The sequence below is a fragment of the Corylus avellana genome, chromosome ca1 (assembly GCF_901000735.1).
Source record: "Corylus avellana chromosome ca1, CavTom2PMs-1.0".
NCBI lineage: Eukaryota > Viridiplantae > Streptophyta > Magnoliopsida > Fagales > Betulaceae > Corylus > Corylus avellana.
In genome coordinates this window covers 27,839,475-27,859,160 of record NC_081541.1, presented here as the reverse complement: position 1 = coordinate 27,859,160, position 19,686 = coordinate 27,839,475, and the positions used below count along the sequence as shown (strand labels likewise).

General features: G+C 40.9%; 1 protein-coding gene across 1 annotated transcript; it reads right to left on the bottom strand.

Moving 5' to 3' along the window:
- Positions 1-16,177: 16,177 nt before the first annotated feature.
- On the bottom strand, positions 16,178-18,023 carry LOC132167211 (histidinol dehydrogenase, chloroplastic-like; the record flags this gene model as incomplete). Its single annotated transcript, XM_059578119.1, has 3 exons — positions 16,178-16,738; positions 17,550-17,640; positions 17,841-18,023. Coding segments are annotated over 3 exons (558 nt in total), but the record flags the coding sequence as incomplete, so codon positions are not given.
- Between the last annotated feature and the right edge of the window lie 1,663 nt (positions 18,024-19,686).

Below are 19,686 nucleotides of genomic sequence, written 5' to 3'. Positions count from 1 at the left end.
ATAATAGATCCAGTAGTCTTTTCTCATTACCCCAAAAGACAACCCTAGAGTGGGATTGGCTCCCATTGCACTAAGCACAACCTCGATCGGAGTAGCCATCAACCCCCACCTCTCCATTCTCTCCATCCCCCATCCCAACCAAAACATCCCCCTTCGAAGATTCACCCACCTCATAGAAGTTATGAGGGGAACTAGCCACCAGTAGGGAGGACCAACGGAAAACACTGAGAACTGAAAAGGATGGAGGCTATAAAAAGAAAACAAACCCAGCAGAAACTGGGATGTCATCGGCTTAAGCGGAAGTAAAGAGATAGCTCTGGCACCAGACGAAATCGCCAGGACCGAAGGGAGCCCATTTTCCCCCACCACCGCACAAAGCCCAAAGTTTCAAATGACCCAACAAAATCAAAACCCGCATGAAGGCTAACCTCCCTCTTCGAACCCTTTATGCCTTGAACTTGTGGTGATAAGACTTCATTGGCTTAGATGAAGGGCCTATGATCTGCTGGTGACAATCATCGGCAAAGTCTGAGCAGATGCACGCGGCTCTCGAGCCCCTATTAGCCTCCGACGAAAACTGTTTTGCAAGCAAGGCAGTCTTCGGCAATAACCCATCTTGCTTGTAACAATTTATTCTTTGTCATGTTTATCTCAATTTTTGTTGTTGGAGAATTTAGTTTTATTGACTATTACTTCTACTTTTGTCCTAGAATATATAACATTAACACATAGGAGAAGTAAGAACATTTAAGAGAAAATCGTTTTTCTACCTGAATTAAATTTTGTTCAGGAAAATAGGCAATGACATCAATTCTCTGACCGCTACTTATATCACCCCACTAAAGACTGCAATGGCTAAACTAGGTGATTAAAGAAAGATTGACTCAAAATGACTACAATGGTTAGACAACAATGGTTAAACTAGGTGATTAAAATAAGATTGATATAGAAGCTCATTGATCTAAAAGCAGCCATGTGAATTTTTTGGTCAAGGCAATTGATTCAAAACATGCTCCTAGTATACAACCCAAGATTAAATTTGGGCCAAGCCGCATAATGCCCATTTTTTCAATTTTCATTTTTTAGGCGACAAACATTGCATTGGCAGTAGCAAAATGAATAGAAAAACAAGATGGATATGATCGGACCAGAGCCCAACACCCAAAAAGCAAAATATGAATGGTCTATCTCTCTTTCAGAGTCGTCTAATGTCTTCAACTGCAATTGATAGAATTCCTAGACAATGTCTCTAAAGCAAGTGGATAGGGGTGTATCATCCTCTTGAATTTCCACAGTTGCTGCTATCTAGCGGCATAAATCGGACCATAAATTAGATGTCCAGGCAATTTGTATACGGTTGAGTTCTTGTTCGACTTTCCTGAAAAGCTGCCTTTCTTGGTTTTTAGTTGCTTCTTTTAGCATAATCCATCCCTCTAAATGCTCCACAATGTTGGGTTGAGATGATAACCAAAACATAAAGTTAGCAAGATCGAACTAATTTACATTTGGACCCTTATCCTCAATCATCTGCATGCAGTATTCCAACAAATGCCTGATTTGTTTTTTTTCCGTCTTATTTTTGATTTCTCTGGTTTTGAGCCCTCATCTTCTTCTTCTTCTTCTTCATTTAGAGCCCGCTTGCACTCCTCTATCACTTGCGAATAGTCGTTACCCTCTAGAGTCGCCAATTCGTACAAGACTGTGATGTAGAGTTTCATGAAAAATAATGAATTTGGAGAATCTTGAAAAAGATTCTCTCGCGGACTGATTCACCTACTTCAATCGGTTGATCATTTCTTCTACTTGTATCATTACGAGAAAGGGTGTACAGGATGTTACCTCGTGCATGGTGGAGACTGTCGCAAACTCTTCCCCTAGTGTAGAGGGAAAGGGAAAAGGCTTGGTGGATGATATATGATGGAAGAAAAAACAAATCAGGTGATTAAAATGAGATTGGTATAAAAGCTCAGGCTAGACAACACAAATATTTTTTCCATACACTTTTCATTTTGTTGAAAGCTCCAAAGCAAGTGCTTCTTTATCTTTTCTACCATTTCCTTTCTATGTTCTTCATATTTTTCTTCTTTTCCCTTTCTACTTGTTTGAGACAATCACATAGAAGTACAATAAAACGAGGATGAAGGAGTTCGTTGTCTCTTGCACCGTCACCAAGGAGCCTATTTTCATTAAAGAATGGTCTTCTTCCTTAGTCATTCACGATGAGTTTCTTCTTTATTTGTTTTTTTCCTCATAAACATCATCCAAAGTGTTGTTCTTAGTCGTTACTCGAGCTGATCGAGTTGAGTACTCGATAAGGCACCCGACTCAGCTAATAGGCAAGCTCGAGCTCAAGTAATGTTTGAATGAGCCGATCTTGAACATGCCGAATTCACCCGAGCTCGGCTCGTGTACACCCTTAGGTGATAGGAAGGCAACTAAAGCAAATTGATGTAGGATGACATCTACCTCTATTTTCTGTGAAAATTAAAATAAAAAAAAATAATATTCGAGGAGAGTCGTTTGATAAGAATTTTACCAGTTCTCAAACAATGGAAGTATAAAAAAAAAAGGTTTGTCACGATTCAAGCTGATTGTCAGTTATATTTAATTTTATATTTTATATTAGGATTTTATTTTATTTGATTAAGATTTTATTTATTGAAGATCTTATTTAATGAAGATCTTATTTATTTTATTAGGACTTTATTTTCCACCCATACTAGGATTTGATTTTCTTTAATTATTTTCCTTTCTGTTTTAGGATTATGTTTACTTTCTCTATAAGTATTTTCTTTTTTATATAAAACATAAACTCAATTGAATTATTATCAAATCAAAGATTATTCTGAAAGGGAAAAGGAAAACTAGGGCTGAAATAGCGGTTGCGGTTAGCGGTTAGTGGCTAAAACCGCTAACCGCAACCGCCTCCGCTAACCGGATAGCGGTTAACCGCCTAGGCGGTTAACCGCCCGGTTAGCGGTTAACCGCTTTGTGATAACCGCTTTTTCCTAACCGCTTTTTTTGGGGCTTTTTTTTGGACCGGTTTTGGGCCAAATTTGGACCGGTTTTGGGCCAATTTTGGACCTGTTTTGGGCCAATTTTGGCCCGGTTTTCAGCTCACTTTAATCATTTTTTTTGCTCATTTTGAACCTTTTTTTTTTTTGTTTTTTTGCTTTTTTTTCCCTTTTCATGGCCATTTTAGCATTAAAAATTGCTATATACCAAAATCTTGTTGGCCACCTTCTACAAATCTACACATCATACAATATAATGATAAAATTACAACAAAATCATTACTTCACTTGTAGTCTTATACACAACATACACAACACTTGAAACTCTCAAAATCCCAAAATTCTGATACATATAATGTTGCTTGCAAATTGTAATAAACAAACTTTGGATTAACAGAAGAAAAAAAAAAAAAAAAAAAAGTACAATGTTTGGCCGAAACCCTAGCTACTTGGGCCTAATCCTCTAATAATCTTGTGTAAAACTGTAAATGGTGTAAAAATCAAAATCAAGTTAATAACTTACCTTGCTTGGCGCCGAGAGACGGCGAGTTGAGAGAGGGAGCGACGGAGACGGCGAGTTGAGAGATGGAGCGACGGAGACGGTGAGTTGAGAGAGAGAGCGACGGAGAGTCGGAGACAGTGAGTTGAGAGAGAGAGAGCGAGAGAGCGACGAGAGACGGAGACGGAGTTGTGAGAGAGGCTGGCTTGAGATGAGAGGCGGCAGAGACGATCGCAGATGCAGGGAGGGAGAAGGAGCTTCAGATTTTAGGGTTAGAAACTTAGAATATATAGAAGTGCAAAACGACGTTGTTTTGCACTTCTATATAATAAAAAATTAATTAAAAAAAACATTAAAACCGACGTTAGGGGGAATCAAACCCCGGTACTTTCATTGGCAAACTTGCATATGTACCACTATGCTGCAACGCCTCATTGCAATTTATCATATGAAATATATATATATAATATAAATATATATTATATTTAAAAAAAACGGTTAGCAGTTAGCGGTTAGCGGGTTTCCAAAACCCACTAACCGCTTTCAAAGCGGTTAGGCGGTTAGCGGTTAGCGGTTATAGCGGTTGCGGTTAGGCGATTTTAAATTTCAGCCCTAGGGAAAACCTTATATTTGGACACGTGGTTAAAAAGGTGTTTTACAGCAACCAATAATATGGTGACACCTCAGATAAAACAAAAAAAATTGCACAAAAATATCCTAAAACAAATACGCTAGATTTTGAATTTAATCAAGAGAGAAACGGCGAGACTGGCCAGATCCAGACCCATCGGTGGGTCTGGTCAGACCCACGGCTGGGTCTGCCGTTATTACATTCCAGTAGCAATCAACTTCAAGTAACCGGAGCAATTAGCCCGTCCCCAGCTCTACCAGAAGCGCAAAAATGGGAAAATGAGGAATTTCGTGGAAGTAAATCTGCTCAGCAAAAGCATTTGGGGGACTCGGTATTAGCATGCCAATATTCAAACCACAAATTTCATGTTATTTTCTTTGTTGAAGTCACAACATGAATGCTTTCTGGTGTTAGAGGTGAGAATTTCATTTTTGATCCAATCTTTCTCATCTGTAGTATAGGACATGAGATCATAAGTTCGTTCGAATTCAATATTTTTCTGAGACCCACGACTGGGTCTGGCCATGCCTCGGTGGTGGTCGGTTGGGTGATGGGTTTTGGTTGGTTTCCAGTGGGGGTGGGTTTTCCGGGTTGGTTCGGGTTGGACTCTAGTGGGGGTTGGTTTTATGGGTTGGTTCGATTGGGTTCCGGCCAAACGCAGCCACTGGAATCTATGGTGTCACCGCCGGAGAGAGAGGTGAGGTGGTTTAGGGGTTGATGGGTTAGAAGGAGATGTACTCACTTGTGGTTAGTCTTATTATATTTTGGTGTTTTAAGTGAGGTGTCAGAATTTGATTGGATGCTATAAAAGAGGGGTTTTAAGGAATGACTTGATAGTAAGGTTCTTGCATTTCTCTATCAACTCTTGGATTTTTCGTTTCACATTCTCAATAAAAGATTGCGATTCTTGGCTCTCTTGCTCTTCTTGGTCTACTGGGTATTTTTTTCGAATAAAATTGATAGTATTTTTTTTTTGATGTAAGAATAGTTTCATTACGTTAAGAGGAGCCTTGCTCAGTGTTTACAAGATCCCTAATGCAACTTGGGACATCATTGGTCCATAACAACTCCTGATTACAACGTAAGGCCAGCTGTGCAAGCTCATGAGCCACTCCATTGCCCGATCGGGCCACGTGCTGGACTTTCCAATCCAAACAAGAACGCAGGGTCTGTTTTGCTGTCAACAGGATGGGTCCAAAACTTCCCAACCAGACTTCATCATTCTTCAACACATTCACTATCTCCAGGGCGTCCCCTTCAAGTACAATGCGCTGTAGGCCCAGTTGAGAACTGAGTTCCACAGCCCTCCACGCTGCGTAGGCCTCCGCGGTCCTTGGGTCTGTGATGAATTCCTTCGTTGCACACTGGGCAGCCAATAACACACCGCCATGATCCCTGACCACTACCCCCATTCCCATTCGCTTCCGTACCACATCTACTGCAGCATCCCAGTTTACTTTAAGAGTTCCCTCCACCGGTTTCTGCAACTTCGCTACTGGCTGCCTGGGGCCTGTAGACCTCCTGCCTAGATAGCGATCATCTTCGCTCTTCTCAAACGCCTCCAGCTGCTCTAAAGACTGCCGATAAACCACGGCCGGTTGTGTCAGGGGGCCCCCAAACACATACTTATTGCGCCGGAGCCACAAATTGCGAGCAATTATGGCAAAGAGCTGGACTTCAGTAGGTTCCAGTTTTGCTATGAGGGTGATGAAAGTGTTGATGAAATCCTTTTCGGTGCAGCTGCTCTTTTGGATTCTTTTTGAGCTTTCAAGCCACACATCCTTGGCCGAACCACACTCCCACAGGATATGGCCCACACTTTCATCTTCCAGCCCACATATAGGGCAAAGTGGATCCGCAACCATTGACCGTTTGTAGAGGTTCGCCTTGGTCGCAAGAACTTCACGGCAAGCCTTCCAGAGAAACAATTTGACAACAGGGGATCCCCTCACTTTCCAAATAGTTTTCCACATCGACGACGTTTTCTCCTCCGAAGAACAGGACCCCCTTCCCCGCTCTAACATAGATCGTGCTAGATAATAGGCACTACGGACTGAAAAATATCCGTTCTTCGTTTCCTTCCATATCAATCGATCGGGCTGACTACCGGGGCATATGGCCAGATTGCAGATTTGTTCCGCTTCGTCTACACTGAATAGATCATGAATTAAGGAACAGTTCCACCAGGAGGTGTGTGGATCAATCAGGTTACTAACCGTGGCGTCCTTGTGTAGTCCACGACTAGGGGTCAGGATAGAGTAATTTTGGGGACCAGGCAGCCACTTATCCCCCCAGATTTTAATGGATCTCCCATCCCCCACCCTCCACATTAAACCCTCTCCAAGAAGAGCTTTTGAGTTCCATAGACTCCGCCAGGCGTAAGATGGCCTACGCCCCAGTTCCGAGCCCATGAAGGACCCCCCTCGATAATATTTTTCCTGAAAAATTCTGCCCACAAGTGATTGGGGGTGCTGTAGGAGCCTCCACCCCTGTTTAGCGAGGAGTGCTAGATTAAAATCTTCCAAGCTTCTGAAGCCTAAGCCCCCTTTCGCCTTTGCCATACTCATCTTCTCCCAACTAAGCCATGCAGTTCGGTGAAGGTTTTCCTTATGGCCCCACCAAAATCGCGCCATCATCGAGTTGATCCTTGAGCATAAGGTCTTTGGCAGTCGGAAAACACTCATCGTATACGTAGGGATTGCTTGAATCACTGCCTTTAGAAGCACTTCCTTCCCAGCCTGAGATAAAAATCTCTCCTTCCATCCATTGAGCCTATCCCAGATACGTTCTTGGATTTTTTGGAAGGAACGTGTCCGGGAACGCCCCACTAGGGCAGGTAACCCCAGATATTTCTCATAACAAGAGGAGGAACCCACACCTGAAACTGCGAGTAGATGTTCTCGGGTACCGGCCTTCGTGTTTTTGCTAAAAAAGATGGAGGTTTTCTCCATGTTAATTTTCTGGCCTGAGGCTTCCTCATAAATCTTAAGGAGCTTTTGTGTTTTCACCCATTCCGATAGGTTAGCCCTGCAAAATACCAAACTATCATCGGCAAAAAATAGGTGGCTGATTTTCGTACCTCCCCGGGAGATAGGGATTCCCGACAGCTCATTGTGGAGTTCAGCTTGCCTGAATAGGTTACTCAGTCCCTCTGCGCAAAGAATGAATAAGTAAGGGGATAAGGGGTCCCCTTGTCGTATACCACGGGTTGGAACAATGTGTCCTTGGGGTCGCCCATTCACCAGGATGGAATACGATACAGTAGTTACACAAGACATTATTAAGTGTATCCATCTTTCCCCGAAACCCAATCTTCTCATGATCTCTTCCAGAAAAGGCCACTCCACTCTGTCATAGGCCTTGGACATGTCCAGTTTAATGGCCATATAACCTTTCTGACCTCCCAACCGACAGCTCATAGTGTGTAGGGCCTCGAATGCCACCAATAAATTATCAGTGATTAACCGCCCTGGAACGAATGCACTCTGGGTCGGGGAGATTATTTGAGGCAGAATTTTCTTCAAGCGATTAGCCAACACTTTTGCACACAGTTTGTACACCACATTACACAGACTTATCGGACGATAATCTGTCACAGCCGAAGGATATTTTTTCTTGGGGACAAGAGCTATGTACGTGTTATTAGTAGCAGGGTCTAAATAACCATGATTTAAAAAATCAAGAACGGCACCACATACCTCATTTCCCACAATTGGCCACGAGTTTTGATAGAATCCTGCCGCGAAACCATCCGGTCCAGGCGACTTAAGGGGGTGCATGTGTTTGAGAGCGAGTTCCACTTCCCCTTCTAGAAAAGGGGCTAGTAGGCCTGCATTCATCTCTGTTGTAACCCGCTGCTCCACGCCTTCCAAACATTCAGCCAGGTTGCTCACACCCCCGGAGCTAAATAATTGTTGATAATAAGAAGTGAAGGCCGAATGGATATCCCCCTCAGATGTCCAGCTCCTGCCGTCTTCATCAGTAATCCTTTCAATCCGGTTTTGGCGCTTTCGGTGAGAAGCCCAAGCATGGAAGAAGGGGGTGTTGCGGTCTCCCTTTTGATACCATAATTGCTTTGCTCGCTGCTGCCATTTAAGATCTTCTTTCTCTAATGCCTTCTCAATCTTGCCCTGAAGCTCTTTAATTTCTCCCCTGCTCTGGGGTGACTCGAACCGTTGGAGTGCTTCTAGTTGTACAGTGAGCTGTTTAATAACCTCCTCCTGTGCTTTTTTCCCCTTGCTCCACCGACCCAATGCTGCACGACACAATCCCAGCTTTTCCCGAATATCACCCAGGCCGCCCCCTCTGTGAGCTTCGGCCCCCCAAGCCTCTCTTAGCACCTCCTGAAAATTATCCTCCATGACCCAGTTTGCTTCAAACCGGAACTCACGTGCATGTCGCCGTTGCGTGGAGGATCCTAGAATGGTAAGCAGCGGCTTGTGGTCAGATGTACGAGCAGCCAGTACTTGAACCACTACCTCCCGGTGTAAGTTACACCAAGCTTGGTTGGCCAGCACACGATCAAGCCTCTCCTTGGTGAATGCAGCATCTTCTCTTCCGTTGTTCCAGGTAAACCGAGAACCCTTATAGCCCATGTCATTGAAACCGCATCTCTCTATTGCGTCTCTGAAATTTTCCATTTGGCTCTCCCGACGCAAAGAGGCTCCCCATTTTTCAGTTTGACATACTATCTCGTTAAAATCGCCCATGCAGACCCAGGGGCCCGAGATTGTGGTGCTGAGAAATTTGAGCAAGTTCCATCCCTCCTCTCTTTTTCCAGGTTCAGGGTGCCCGTAGAAGCCAGTTACAAACCATGTGCCCTCTCTGGATACTACCTCCGCGTGAATGTGCCGTTGAGAGAAGTTTTGTATTGAGAGATTAGTGGTGTCATTCCATAGGAGAGCTAGCCCCCCACTCCTCCCAACAGGGTCAACAACAAACAAACTGGTATAGCCCAACTTCATACGAATTCTATCCATTTTATTCTTAACACTCTTAGTCTCAATAAGAAACAAAGAGGTGGGTCTCTTATCCTTTACCAAACGGCAAAGGTCTCGAACTGCCGAGGGATGCCCCAGCCCCCGACAGTTCCAGCTTAAGAGAATCATTGGGTCTGGCGGGGCTGCCCAGCAGCCTCCGCCAAAACATTGGAGCTTGAGTCTCGTGATAAACGTCCCTTCTTTATGCCTTCCCCCCTAGCAAACTCCAAACTAGTTTGTGAAAACTTACGTTTGTTGACTTCCAGGGGCTGCTCGATCTCCTCAAGGGAATTCTCACCCCTGGCTTTACGTTTCCATGCCAGGACATTGGTATTCTCATGGTTGCCTGCCATCGGCGAGAGGCTAGAAGGAGACTTCCCCCCTTGTCTTTTCCTAACTCCCTCTGGGTGCAGCCCATTTGAATTTTTTGTTGCTTCCATTGGGCCGTCATGGGTCTTGTTGGGCCCCTTGGAATTTCCTCCTGCGCCTATCTTACACCCCCTGTGGGGTGCCGCACCCCTTTCCGTAATAAAGTCCACCCCACGTGTTACCTTTTCCTTGCCAGTTGACTTGTTTGAATATTTTTCCTTTTCTGTAGAACATTTCTTCTGGAAAGTATTTGAATCCTCACTGCTGTCCTCCGTGATTTTTGCGCTGGATTGCCTAGGGTTTCCAGGCTTTCCGCCATTTTCCATTTCAGGTTCCGGTGGAGGGAAACGTTCCCCGTCGGAGGTCTTCTCTGCCGATGCCTGCGGTGTACTTTCTCCAAGGCCGGATTCTGCATGCCCCTGTTCTGCCTTATGCCCTCCCTCATCAGCCCTTAGCCATGATCCCCATCGTTTTCCCCCCTCCGAGTTAGCTAGGCGTTTACTCCTATTGCCCACACACCCCTTATTCCCATGGAGAACGCAGCCGCAATGGTAACAGAAAGTAGGGAGTTTTTCATACTTAAATTGGACCCAAATCGACTTGCCCCCCAGATGAAGTGCTCTCCCACGATCTAGGGGTTGCATCAGATTGATGTTAACGCGTATGCGCAGGTAGCGTCCCCAACCTATGCCATCCCCCCCCACATCGATATCTTCAACCTCACCAAGGGACTCACCAATTTTTATCCCCACATGCTTCGTCATGCACACCAATGGCATATCATGGATCTGCACCCAAAACACTGAGAAGTTGAATGCTAGTTGAGCAGGCGGTGTTCTCCCATCAAACTCCCGGAGTACCAAGATTTGGCGGTCGAAGGACCATGGGCGGCCTTCAAGTACTCTACGTTTATCTTCCCCATCGGAGAATTCGAATAACCATAGGTTGTCCTGAAGCTCTCGGAAGGTCACCCTCCCTATTGCCCTCCACAGCCTTGACAAAACAGTTTTGAAAGCATCCTTGTTATATTTCTTTTCCGTCCAGTACTTTCCAATCAAGCAGTGATCTCCCCGTTGAACAGAATCGGCCACATCTTCCTCTGTGATTGTAATGCCCTGCTTCTCCCCATCGGTCATCAGGTTCTGCTCATGCGGGTTCTCCACCCCGTCTGCCTTTGCGTGTCCCTCCTTCCAGTTCGTAGCCATCGTCCAAGCTCCTAGTCTCAGACCGGACAGGAGACGATCCCTCAAAGCACTAGTTTCCCCGTGATAGACCTAGAGAAAACCTAGCCGAGGACTAATTAAGTTGGTCTACTGGGTATTCCATCCCCAAAGCGCGCTCACATTTGTCAATGATTTCTTGGTAGACATTTGACACTATGAGGTAAAAATACTAAATATAATAGAGATAAAAACACTGTATCTTGACTGTTGGCTAACCTCTAACCGCCATTATAATAATAATAATAACAATAATAATAATAATATGATCAATTGACCATTAAGTCATAATTTTTTTTTTTTTAGAGAATTAAATCACAATTTAAGTATTAATGTATTATCAATATAATTTATATGATTATATCACATGATCAATTGATCATTAAATCATATGATTATATAATAACAAATTATACATATATAATATGACATAAATCATAAATATACAAGTTCATACTAATACAATAATTAAGTACCTAGAGACTTAGTTCCAATGTATGTTATATATTATAATTATTCATATATGCATATTGAATAATATAAATGTATAAGATCAATACTTAAATTATATGATTCAATGACAATTCAAATAATTAATCATATTATTCATGTACAATGATAATGTGATTCATATAATATTAAATTAAGTAATTGACATTTTTTTTTTTTTTTTGAAATTAGTTGACAATCTTCATTAAAAATATCAAATTTAGAGTATAAAACTCTAACCAAACAGAGCAAACTGCTCTGAAAAGGTAGTGTCATAGATACACAATGGAATTTCTTCCATCCATACCCTATCTATCACTTCCCTAATTGCCTCCTTGGCTAAACAATGAGCTGTGTTATTTTGAGGCCGTTTCACATGCTTAATGTCCCAACTTCTAAAAGAATCCAAAACCAATTTAATATCAGCCCCAATTTGCCCAAACCGACTCCAGCTGTCTTCAAGCACTAGAATCATGGTAACAACCTGCAAAGAGTCACCCTCAAGGAGAATAGCTTGTAAACCAAGATCTCGACTGAATTCCACCGCCTGTAATGCCACTAACGCCTCGCCAACGATCGACTCCTGGTACGAACTCATTGTTTTACTTTGAGCTGCATGGACCCTACCACGGTCATCACGAACGATCGATAATCCCAGCTCCCATGCTCTTCAGTTTCGGATTAAAATCAACACCCCAATTAACTTTGAACGTTCCAACCAGTGGAGGTTGCCAACGCTCCAGAAATTCTGCACCAGTTTTGTCCCTAGTTGCAACGTTTGAATGCTTAACCTGCCAATACAGTTGGATAGAGGTCTTTGCATCATGGACAAGGCTGTTTGGATGAGAAAATACTCCTCCATGCACAACAGTGTTTCGTCGAAACCAAATGCACCTTACTAGTATGGCCGAAAATGCCAACTCCTCTTGATTGCAACGCTGATTCAGAGCTTCCCAAACTTCACGAAAATCAGACCCTCCAAATTGTGCTTTCTGAAATTTCCTGTCACAAGCCCCCAAATGTCCCTAGCTGCTGGACAATCCCACAAATACATGCCTGGTTGATTCAGCCTCTCGGGAACAAAAAATACAGACAGCCTCCTTGAGTTACCCCCATTCGTAACAAATTTTATTTAGTGGGCAATATGTTACTGGAAGCTTGCCACATAAACATTTTCATAAACAATGTGTTACTTATAGCCACAATTTAAATATTAATGTATTATCATTATAATATATATGATTATATCACATGATCAGTTGATCATTAAATCATATGATTAAATAATAACAAATGAGAGTATGTTGTGTATAAGGATTGTTGAAGTTTTATTTGTACCATATGTTGTGTTGAAGTTAACCCACAAGGATTGTGAATTTTATTTATATGTTGTGTTTAAGTCTCCATTCAAGTCCTTGTTAAAACATTGGTAAATGACTAAATGTTGTATAACTTGCATTTTTTTTTATCCTATTAGTATAACTTGTATTCTTAACAAGTTATGATTTACATTTAGGGATTTTTTTTTTTTTTTTTTTATAAAAAAAGTACAAGTAGATGTAAATTAATGTAAGTTTGGGTCAAATATTTTAAAGTTTTCAATATGGGCTCCTTTAGAAGCAATTTGGCACAATTTGGTGTATAAAAAAAGCCCCAAAACTGAAAATTGGCCCAAAGGAAAAGTGGTTATAGCGGGCGGTTATATGTTTACTAACTGCCGGCTAACTGCTATCCGCTAACTGCCTAGCAGATGTGATTAGTGAAATTTAGTAACTAACTAGGCAGTTACGGTTAGTGGTTATTGGCAATAACCGCTAACCATAATCGCCTTTTCATCCTTAATTGTATCTTTGATTCAGATCAATTTCATGATTTTTCCATTCATTCTAACCAACGCCTACCTCCCACGGTTGAAGACGAAGAATACCGGATGCAGAAGAACATAGAAGATTGACATAGAATTGATAAAATATTTTCTTAAGAATGGGGAAGAGATAGTCATTTTAAATAAACACCAGTGTCATCAAATCTCATCATTAATCAGTTAAGAGAGTACATGAAACCTTCAACAAAATCTATGTCAGAAACCATTGCTCAAGGAGATGCATAAGACATGGATGAGTGTTGACGTCCCTGCTGATATTTTCAATTAGATCTGAATTTTGACATATCTATTGAATAGAGTAGCTAGTAGGTTAAGAGAAAATTTTTCCTTCAATTTTTTTTTTTTTTATGTAATAGTTGACTTTCGTGTGTTTTGATTTCTGATGCAAATTGGACGTCAAACAGAGAGCAGTTAGAGCGTCCCATTTGCAGCCCCGTCTGGAAGTTATGTTATTTTTCTCGCATTTTATGATTTTAGTTCAGTCCCTATCCGAATGGCTACTTGTCCTGTCCGGACGCGTAGCTTTGTTTGGCTTAGCCGACTTTATTTCATATTTATTAAGTTTAGGGTTTTGTAAGTATTTATTTCGTGTTTTATTAGGGTTAGGGCTTTGGGTTTATAAATATATGTTTATAGCCTCCAGAAAAGTCAATTATTGTTTATGAATCAGTTTTATCAATGAGAATACTCAGAGTTGAATTTATTCCTCTTTTTCCTTTAAACCTTAGATAGAGTTTGTTGTTTTTAGAAGAATTCTTAGGTCTTTGATAGAATCTAAATCTAGAATTATTTATCCCGTTCTTTATTGTTGTTCTTCGCTGCAACCCACCAAGTCGGGCTGCATCAGTTGGTATCAAAGCCCAAGTTACTTTCCATGAATGGGGAGGGTGACTGTTGTGTAGACATGAACGAGGTGCACGTGCGCACGGAGACAACACGTAAGGAGCTATCAGCGATTCGTTTGCAGCACATGGGTGGTGGGCCGAACAGTTGTTGTCGCCCTCCAAGACCGCGGTACGCGGAGGCAAAAGGCAAATCTATCGCTGAACGTTGGCAACACGTGGAGGATCGATTCAGGGCTATGAGGGATCAAATTGCAGACCTCACTACACAAATATCCAACATGTGTGGTCACAATGGGAATGGATCTGGAAACCCGTTTGCGGAGCACCGAATGCATGGACGTCAACACCTTGCACAAGCTCATGCCAATTGGTTGGTGAATAGGTTCAAACTCGATCTACCGGAATTCCAAGGTTGCTTGCAACCCAAAGAGTTCCTTATGACACACAAAAAATAAAATAAAATAAAATTCCAAGAGAGGCGGCGAAGATTAGGAGTCAATCGGTTGTGGAGGAGAAAGATAGATTTATTGAAGAAGATTGCTCGGTAGATTGGGCCTCTCCACCAATCTATGACACCTATCTTGACGAAGGTGTGAGTTCTATACACCAAGTGCTTGATGAAAGCCCTAAAAGAGAAGTCTTTGATTTGGAAGTTAATTTCCTTGGAGTAGATGCTATCTTGTCAAAATCTTTTAATCAAAGTATTGATGAGATCTATGGGGCAGAGACGACTTTTCTATCAAAGAGTGAAGGGGTCTTTGTGAGTTCTTTGAGAATTCTCATGGCTTATGGGAAGGGCGAAGCACGAGAGAAGCATGACAAGTCTACACAGCTGTGGGGCTTTCACGACAAACATCAAGGTATGTTGATGATGAAGAGCGTAGCATTTATTGTGGGGTGTTGTCTTGCCTTGATCTTGAGGAATGGCGAGTGAATGAGTTGACTCGACATCCGAAGGACCGTGATAAGAACTGGCTGAATTCGAGGATGAATTCTCTCCAACCTGGGGAGGATGATGCAGATTGGACATCAAACAAAGAGCAGTTAGAGCGTCCCGTTCGCAGCCCCATCCGGACATTATGTTATTTTCCTTGCATTTTATGATTTCAGTTCAATCCCCACCAGACGCGTAGCTTTGCTTGGCTTAGCCGACTTTATTTTATATTTATTAGGTTTAGAGTTTTGTGAGTCTTTATTTTGTGTTTTATTAGGGTTAGGGTTAGTGTTTTGGGTCTATAAATATATGTTTATAGCCTCCAAAAAAGTCAGTTTATGTTTATGAATTAGTTTTTATCAATGAGAATACTCAGAGTTGAGTTTATTCCTCTTTTTCCTTCAAACTGTAGATAGACTCTATTGTTTTGAAAAGAATTCTTAGATCTTTGATAGACTCAAAGTCTGAAATTGTTTATCTGTTCTTTTCTTGTTGTTTTTCGTTACAGCCCACTAAGTCACGTTGTATCAATTTCACTAACGCCTAACGGTAAAGTAAATCTGGGCTTTTCTTGAATTAATTTTTCACTTTTTCTCTTCCGATGTTTTCTTTTCAAAGGAATTCGTCCGTCAACAAAGTCTTTCTACAAGCTTGAGGTTTTCCATCTCTAGGATTAGCTGAGTTTTGCAGTACGTTATTGTTGTGTGTGTATATATTGTTGCATGATTGTGCGTGTATATATATATATATATATATATATATATCCTTGATATTTGATTATGTTTAGATGCTTGCTGCTTATTTTACAGGAAATACATTGGTGCTTTACATTTGCATATTTAACTGTTAGATTGCTTTATAGTATGAGATATTAAGTATGCATAAGCCCTTTATGTTCCATGTGATTTGCCAAGCATGCTGACATTTGATAAACTATTTTGTGAAAACCCTGCTCAAGAATATTAATAATAATTATCATTTTGATGAATAACGATCAATTTCATTAAATTCAAAACCTACATCAAGCACACTAATATATATAGGCAATTAGCAGTTATTAACTACCTCTTTTTACTCCTAAAACTGCTGATCACCAACAGTTAGCGATTTTTTTCAACCGCCTACAAGTCGTGTTTAAGTTGAGTTTACAGGTAGCGTCAAAAATTATTAGCCCCAAGTAGACCTATGACATTCAAAGGGCATGCCATGTGACATTATACTCCAAGGTTGGGGTTCAAGCCCCTGAGGTTGGATTTGTGTGATTATGCACAAACGAAAACTGAAGATTTTCTCATATGGACATTCTCACCAATGAAGTGGCAAGCAACTGCAGTGCTCCTTGAATGTTAAATAAAAGACGTATATATATCACATTTAAAGTACATATGACCCCCAGAAATGCAAAGCTATCCCTACATTTGATCAAACTACATATGGCCTTAACCAGATATTTGTTTAAAGAACCATTGTTACCCTGCTTGGCAACAATCCAACACCTCAGGGGTGGCAACAATGTGGCCAAGGAATTTGATAAAGGGAAGTCCATAAAGGTCACATCCCCAAAACGAGAACAGTTCAGAAATGGCACATCATCTCACACCGGAAACCTGCCTATCTTCAATATCCTGAAGCCTAAGAGTTACAGCTCTTTTGTGGGCTTCCAATCCCTCGACTTCAGCCATTGCAGCCACATATGGGCCAAGCTTCGTCAGACCTTCCTCTGTCAAAGATTGTACTGTCATATACTTGAGGAAGGAGTCCAAAGACACCCCGCCGTACATCCTTGCATACCCGTATGTTGGAAGGACATGGTTCGTCCCACTTGCATAATCTCCCACGCTCTCTGGCGTCCACTGCCCTAAAAATACAGAGCCTGCAAAAGTAGTAGACCACATATTAATTCTATGAGAGTTACATTCTCTGCTATAATTTGGATCTTCTAGAAACCATTAACTTGTTTATGAAGGATCTATTGATGGTCTTTTACTATAATTAGGATACCCTATGAGAAATCTATGCTCAACTACTGTGATAAAAACGAACAAGCACGAGCAACTATTTAAAATCTACGAATGTAATTCACTCTTTACGGATGGGAAAACCGTGTTTAGAAGAACACTAGCAACAAACTTCATAAATCTCACTTCCTTTACTAAAAGTAGGGAAAGCTCTCAAAAAGCTCTCTACAACATATTCCCTTGGTGTTCCCTAAACCAAGAAAAACCTAAAGGAACCAAAAGTGCTACCCTATGCTTCTCTTACAATTATTTTACTAAGACAAAAAGGCTCTCTTTCCTTTCTTTCGTTTCTCCTAGCATTTATTTGAAATAAAATTTAAATGGCTTTCTCTTTCCTCTGTTTTTCTCCTAGCATTTATTTGAAAGATAAGTTTATTAAAGAATATTTAAATGGTATCAGGAAAGGACAAGACAAGTTATTGTGGAGTTTATTTGAAGCCAAAAATTTCAGGCTACCAAGCATAAGCACAATGGCTTGAGTCTTCAAAGCAGCCACTTCATGAAAAAATGTAGAAGGATAGCGTTGTATCCAAGCATCCCTTCGAAAACTTCACTTAAATGAATCAACCTTTTGTAACAACCCTTAGTGCACCAAAGTGGATGAACATCTGTAAAGATGAAAAACTAGAGTAAAACAATTATGATGTCAAAATCACAAAAGTTCACCTGCGTTCTCAATGAAACTCTCCCAATTTTCTGCATCCTTCACATTAATGATCAGATGCTCAGGTGCATACAAGTTTGAAAAAGAGATTGCCTGAAAAAGTCAATTTAATGTCATTCCAAATAATCAAATTTACAAGTTAAAAAAATACAGACAAGCAATTTTAAGTGCACACGCATGTAAGATTGTGCGCACTTAAATCAATAATGGTAAAAGAGTAAAGAATTTCTAATCTTTTGCAAGTTTAAGTTTCAAAATTTAGGTGGAGTATATATATGATCTGAAGGACTAACCTCAACCATATCACGTGCAAACACCGTGTAACTGTGGCTCAATGCTTTTAAAGCAATCTCTCCCCTTGGAAGGCTTTGGCACTGCTTGCTGATTTCCTCCTCTATTGCTTTTAAATCAACACCATCCCCAGAAACAACAAGAACAACCTGACTGTCAGGACCATGCTCGGCCTGAAAATTGACTCAAGGCATTGTCGTATGAGCATTAAACAAACCAAAGCAGGACCAATTTTTTATGCATGTGTTCTGAAAGGACTACTGCACAATTCAACATGTCAGGCAATAAATTCAAATGAAGAGAAGAGGGAGTGTCTATCACAGGACAAAAACCACTTAAGGTTTTGTGAGAGATCCAACGTTAATTATAGGTGCACATGACAACAAAACATCGCATAAGTACATGAAATCTAGAAAAAAATTGGTACCTCTTGATAATCAAATCAACCTCAACTGTACTTAATTACTGCAGTTACATTACAGACACATACAAGGCCAATTAACTATAGGGGCACAACCCCATTACGCCTGGAATATTATACAGCAAAGTGAAATAAGTAAGCCAAGTTGCAATCTCTGAGGTTCCAAATCAAAAAAGCACTTCTTCCAGCTATTCAAAAATGCCAAAAGACTCAAACAGTAGAACTCTATTATCTAATATTGTCGGCCCATGTCTAGCTACTACCCTAACAATTATGTAATAAGAACTTTGTAAATCTCTGGCGTATTGTACAGGCAATGTACTTTTGAGTCACAATTTTTTAGTTAGAACAAGAAATGATGAAAATGTTGAATGTTAACATCTAAAATCTGCTTGAAAATGCAATATGATTTACCACTCCTTTCATTACCATAGCCCTAGACAGAAAAGACTGACTATCCAGAGCAGGAATAAGAGTGTATTTACCTGATAAAAGGAGAGAAAAAGACTGAGAATTCCTTTTTCTCTATAAAGTCAAATATCTGTTATCATGAATGAATTGAAGTTCCTCTCTATTAGTTTCAAACATATTATATATAAGTGTCCCTTCGTGCATTTTCATGATTGGTCATTGTTTTCCTGTGTTTAGTGAAACTTCCATTCCAAATCGTTTCTGACTTCAAAATACATTTTCTTTATAAGTAATTCAATATCATTAGAAAGCACATAGGGGCGTAACCCTAGTACACAATAAGTATAAGAAAAAAAACCCTAATAAGGAGAAAAGAACACAAAACCAAAAATTTAGAAAAACTAGAAAAATGCGGACTATTGTACGCCGTTGTCAATGTATATAAGGATATGAACATAACGTTCTTTAGCTGTAGCACCTAAATCTCACAACTTTCAAATCTCCTTGTGTTTCGTTCTTTCTAAATGCACCACATTAAGCATAAAAATGTCATCCTCCAAACTTTTAAGATGTCATAGCTTCCATTCTGACCTTTCCAACTTGCTAACAACTCTAGTACCCTTCTAGGCATAAGCCCATTCTACACCAAAAAGACGAAAAATCTAAAACCATAAGTCTCTTGCCACTTCACAATGAAGAAGATGAGTTATTGACTCCCCAATCCTCTTACGCATACAACACTAATCCAACACTAGAATGTTCCTCTTCTTCAAATTATCCAAAATCAAGATCTTCCCTAGTGTCTTCGTCCACCCAAAGAATGCCACTCTCAAAAGGACCTTGACTCTCCAAATACTCTTCCAAAGAAATGGGGAACCAGTAGAAACGGACAACGGATGATAAAAGGACCTTACTTCAAACTTCCGCTTATTGGAGGGGATCCAACATATTTTATCCGCCATCATGCCTCAATCTAAAGAAGTGACCAAGTCCACCTCCCAATCATGCACTAGTTT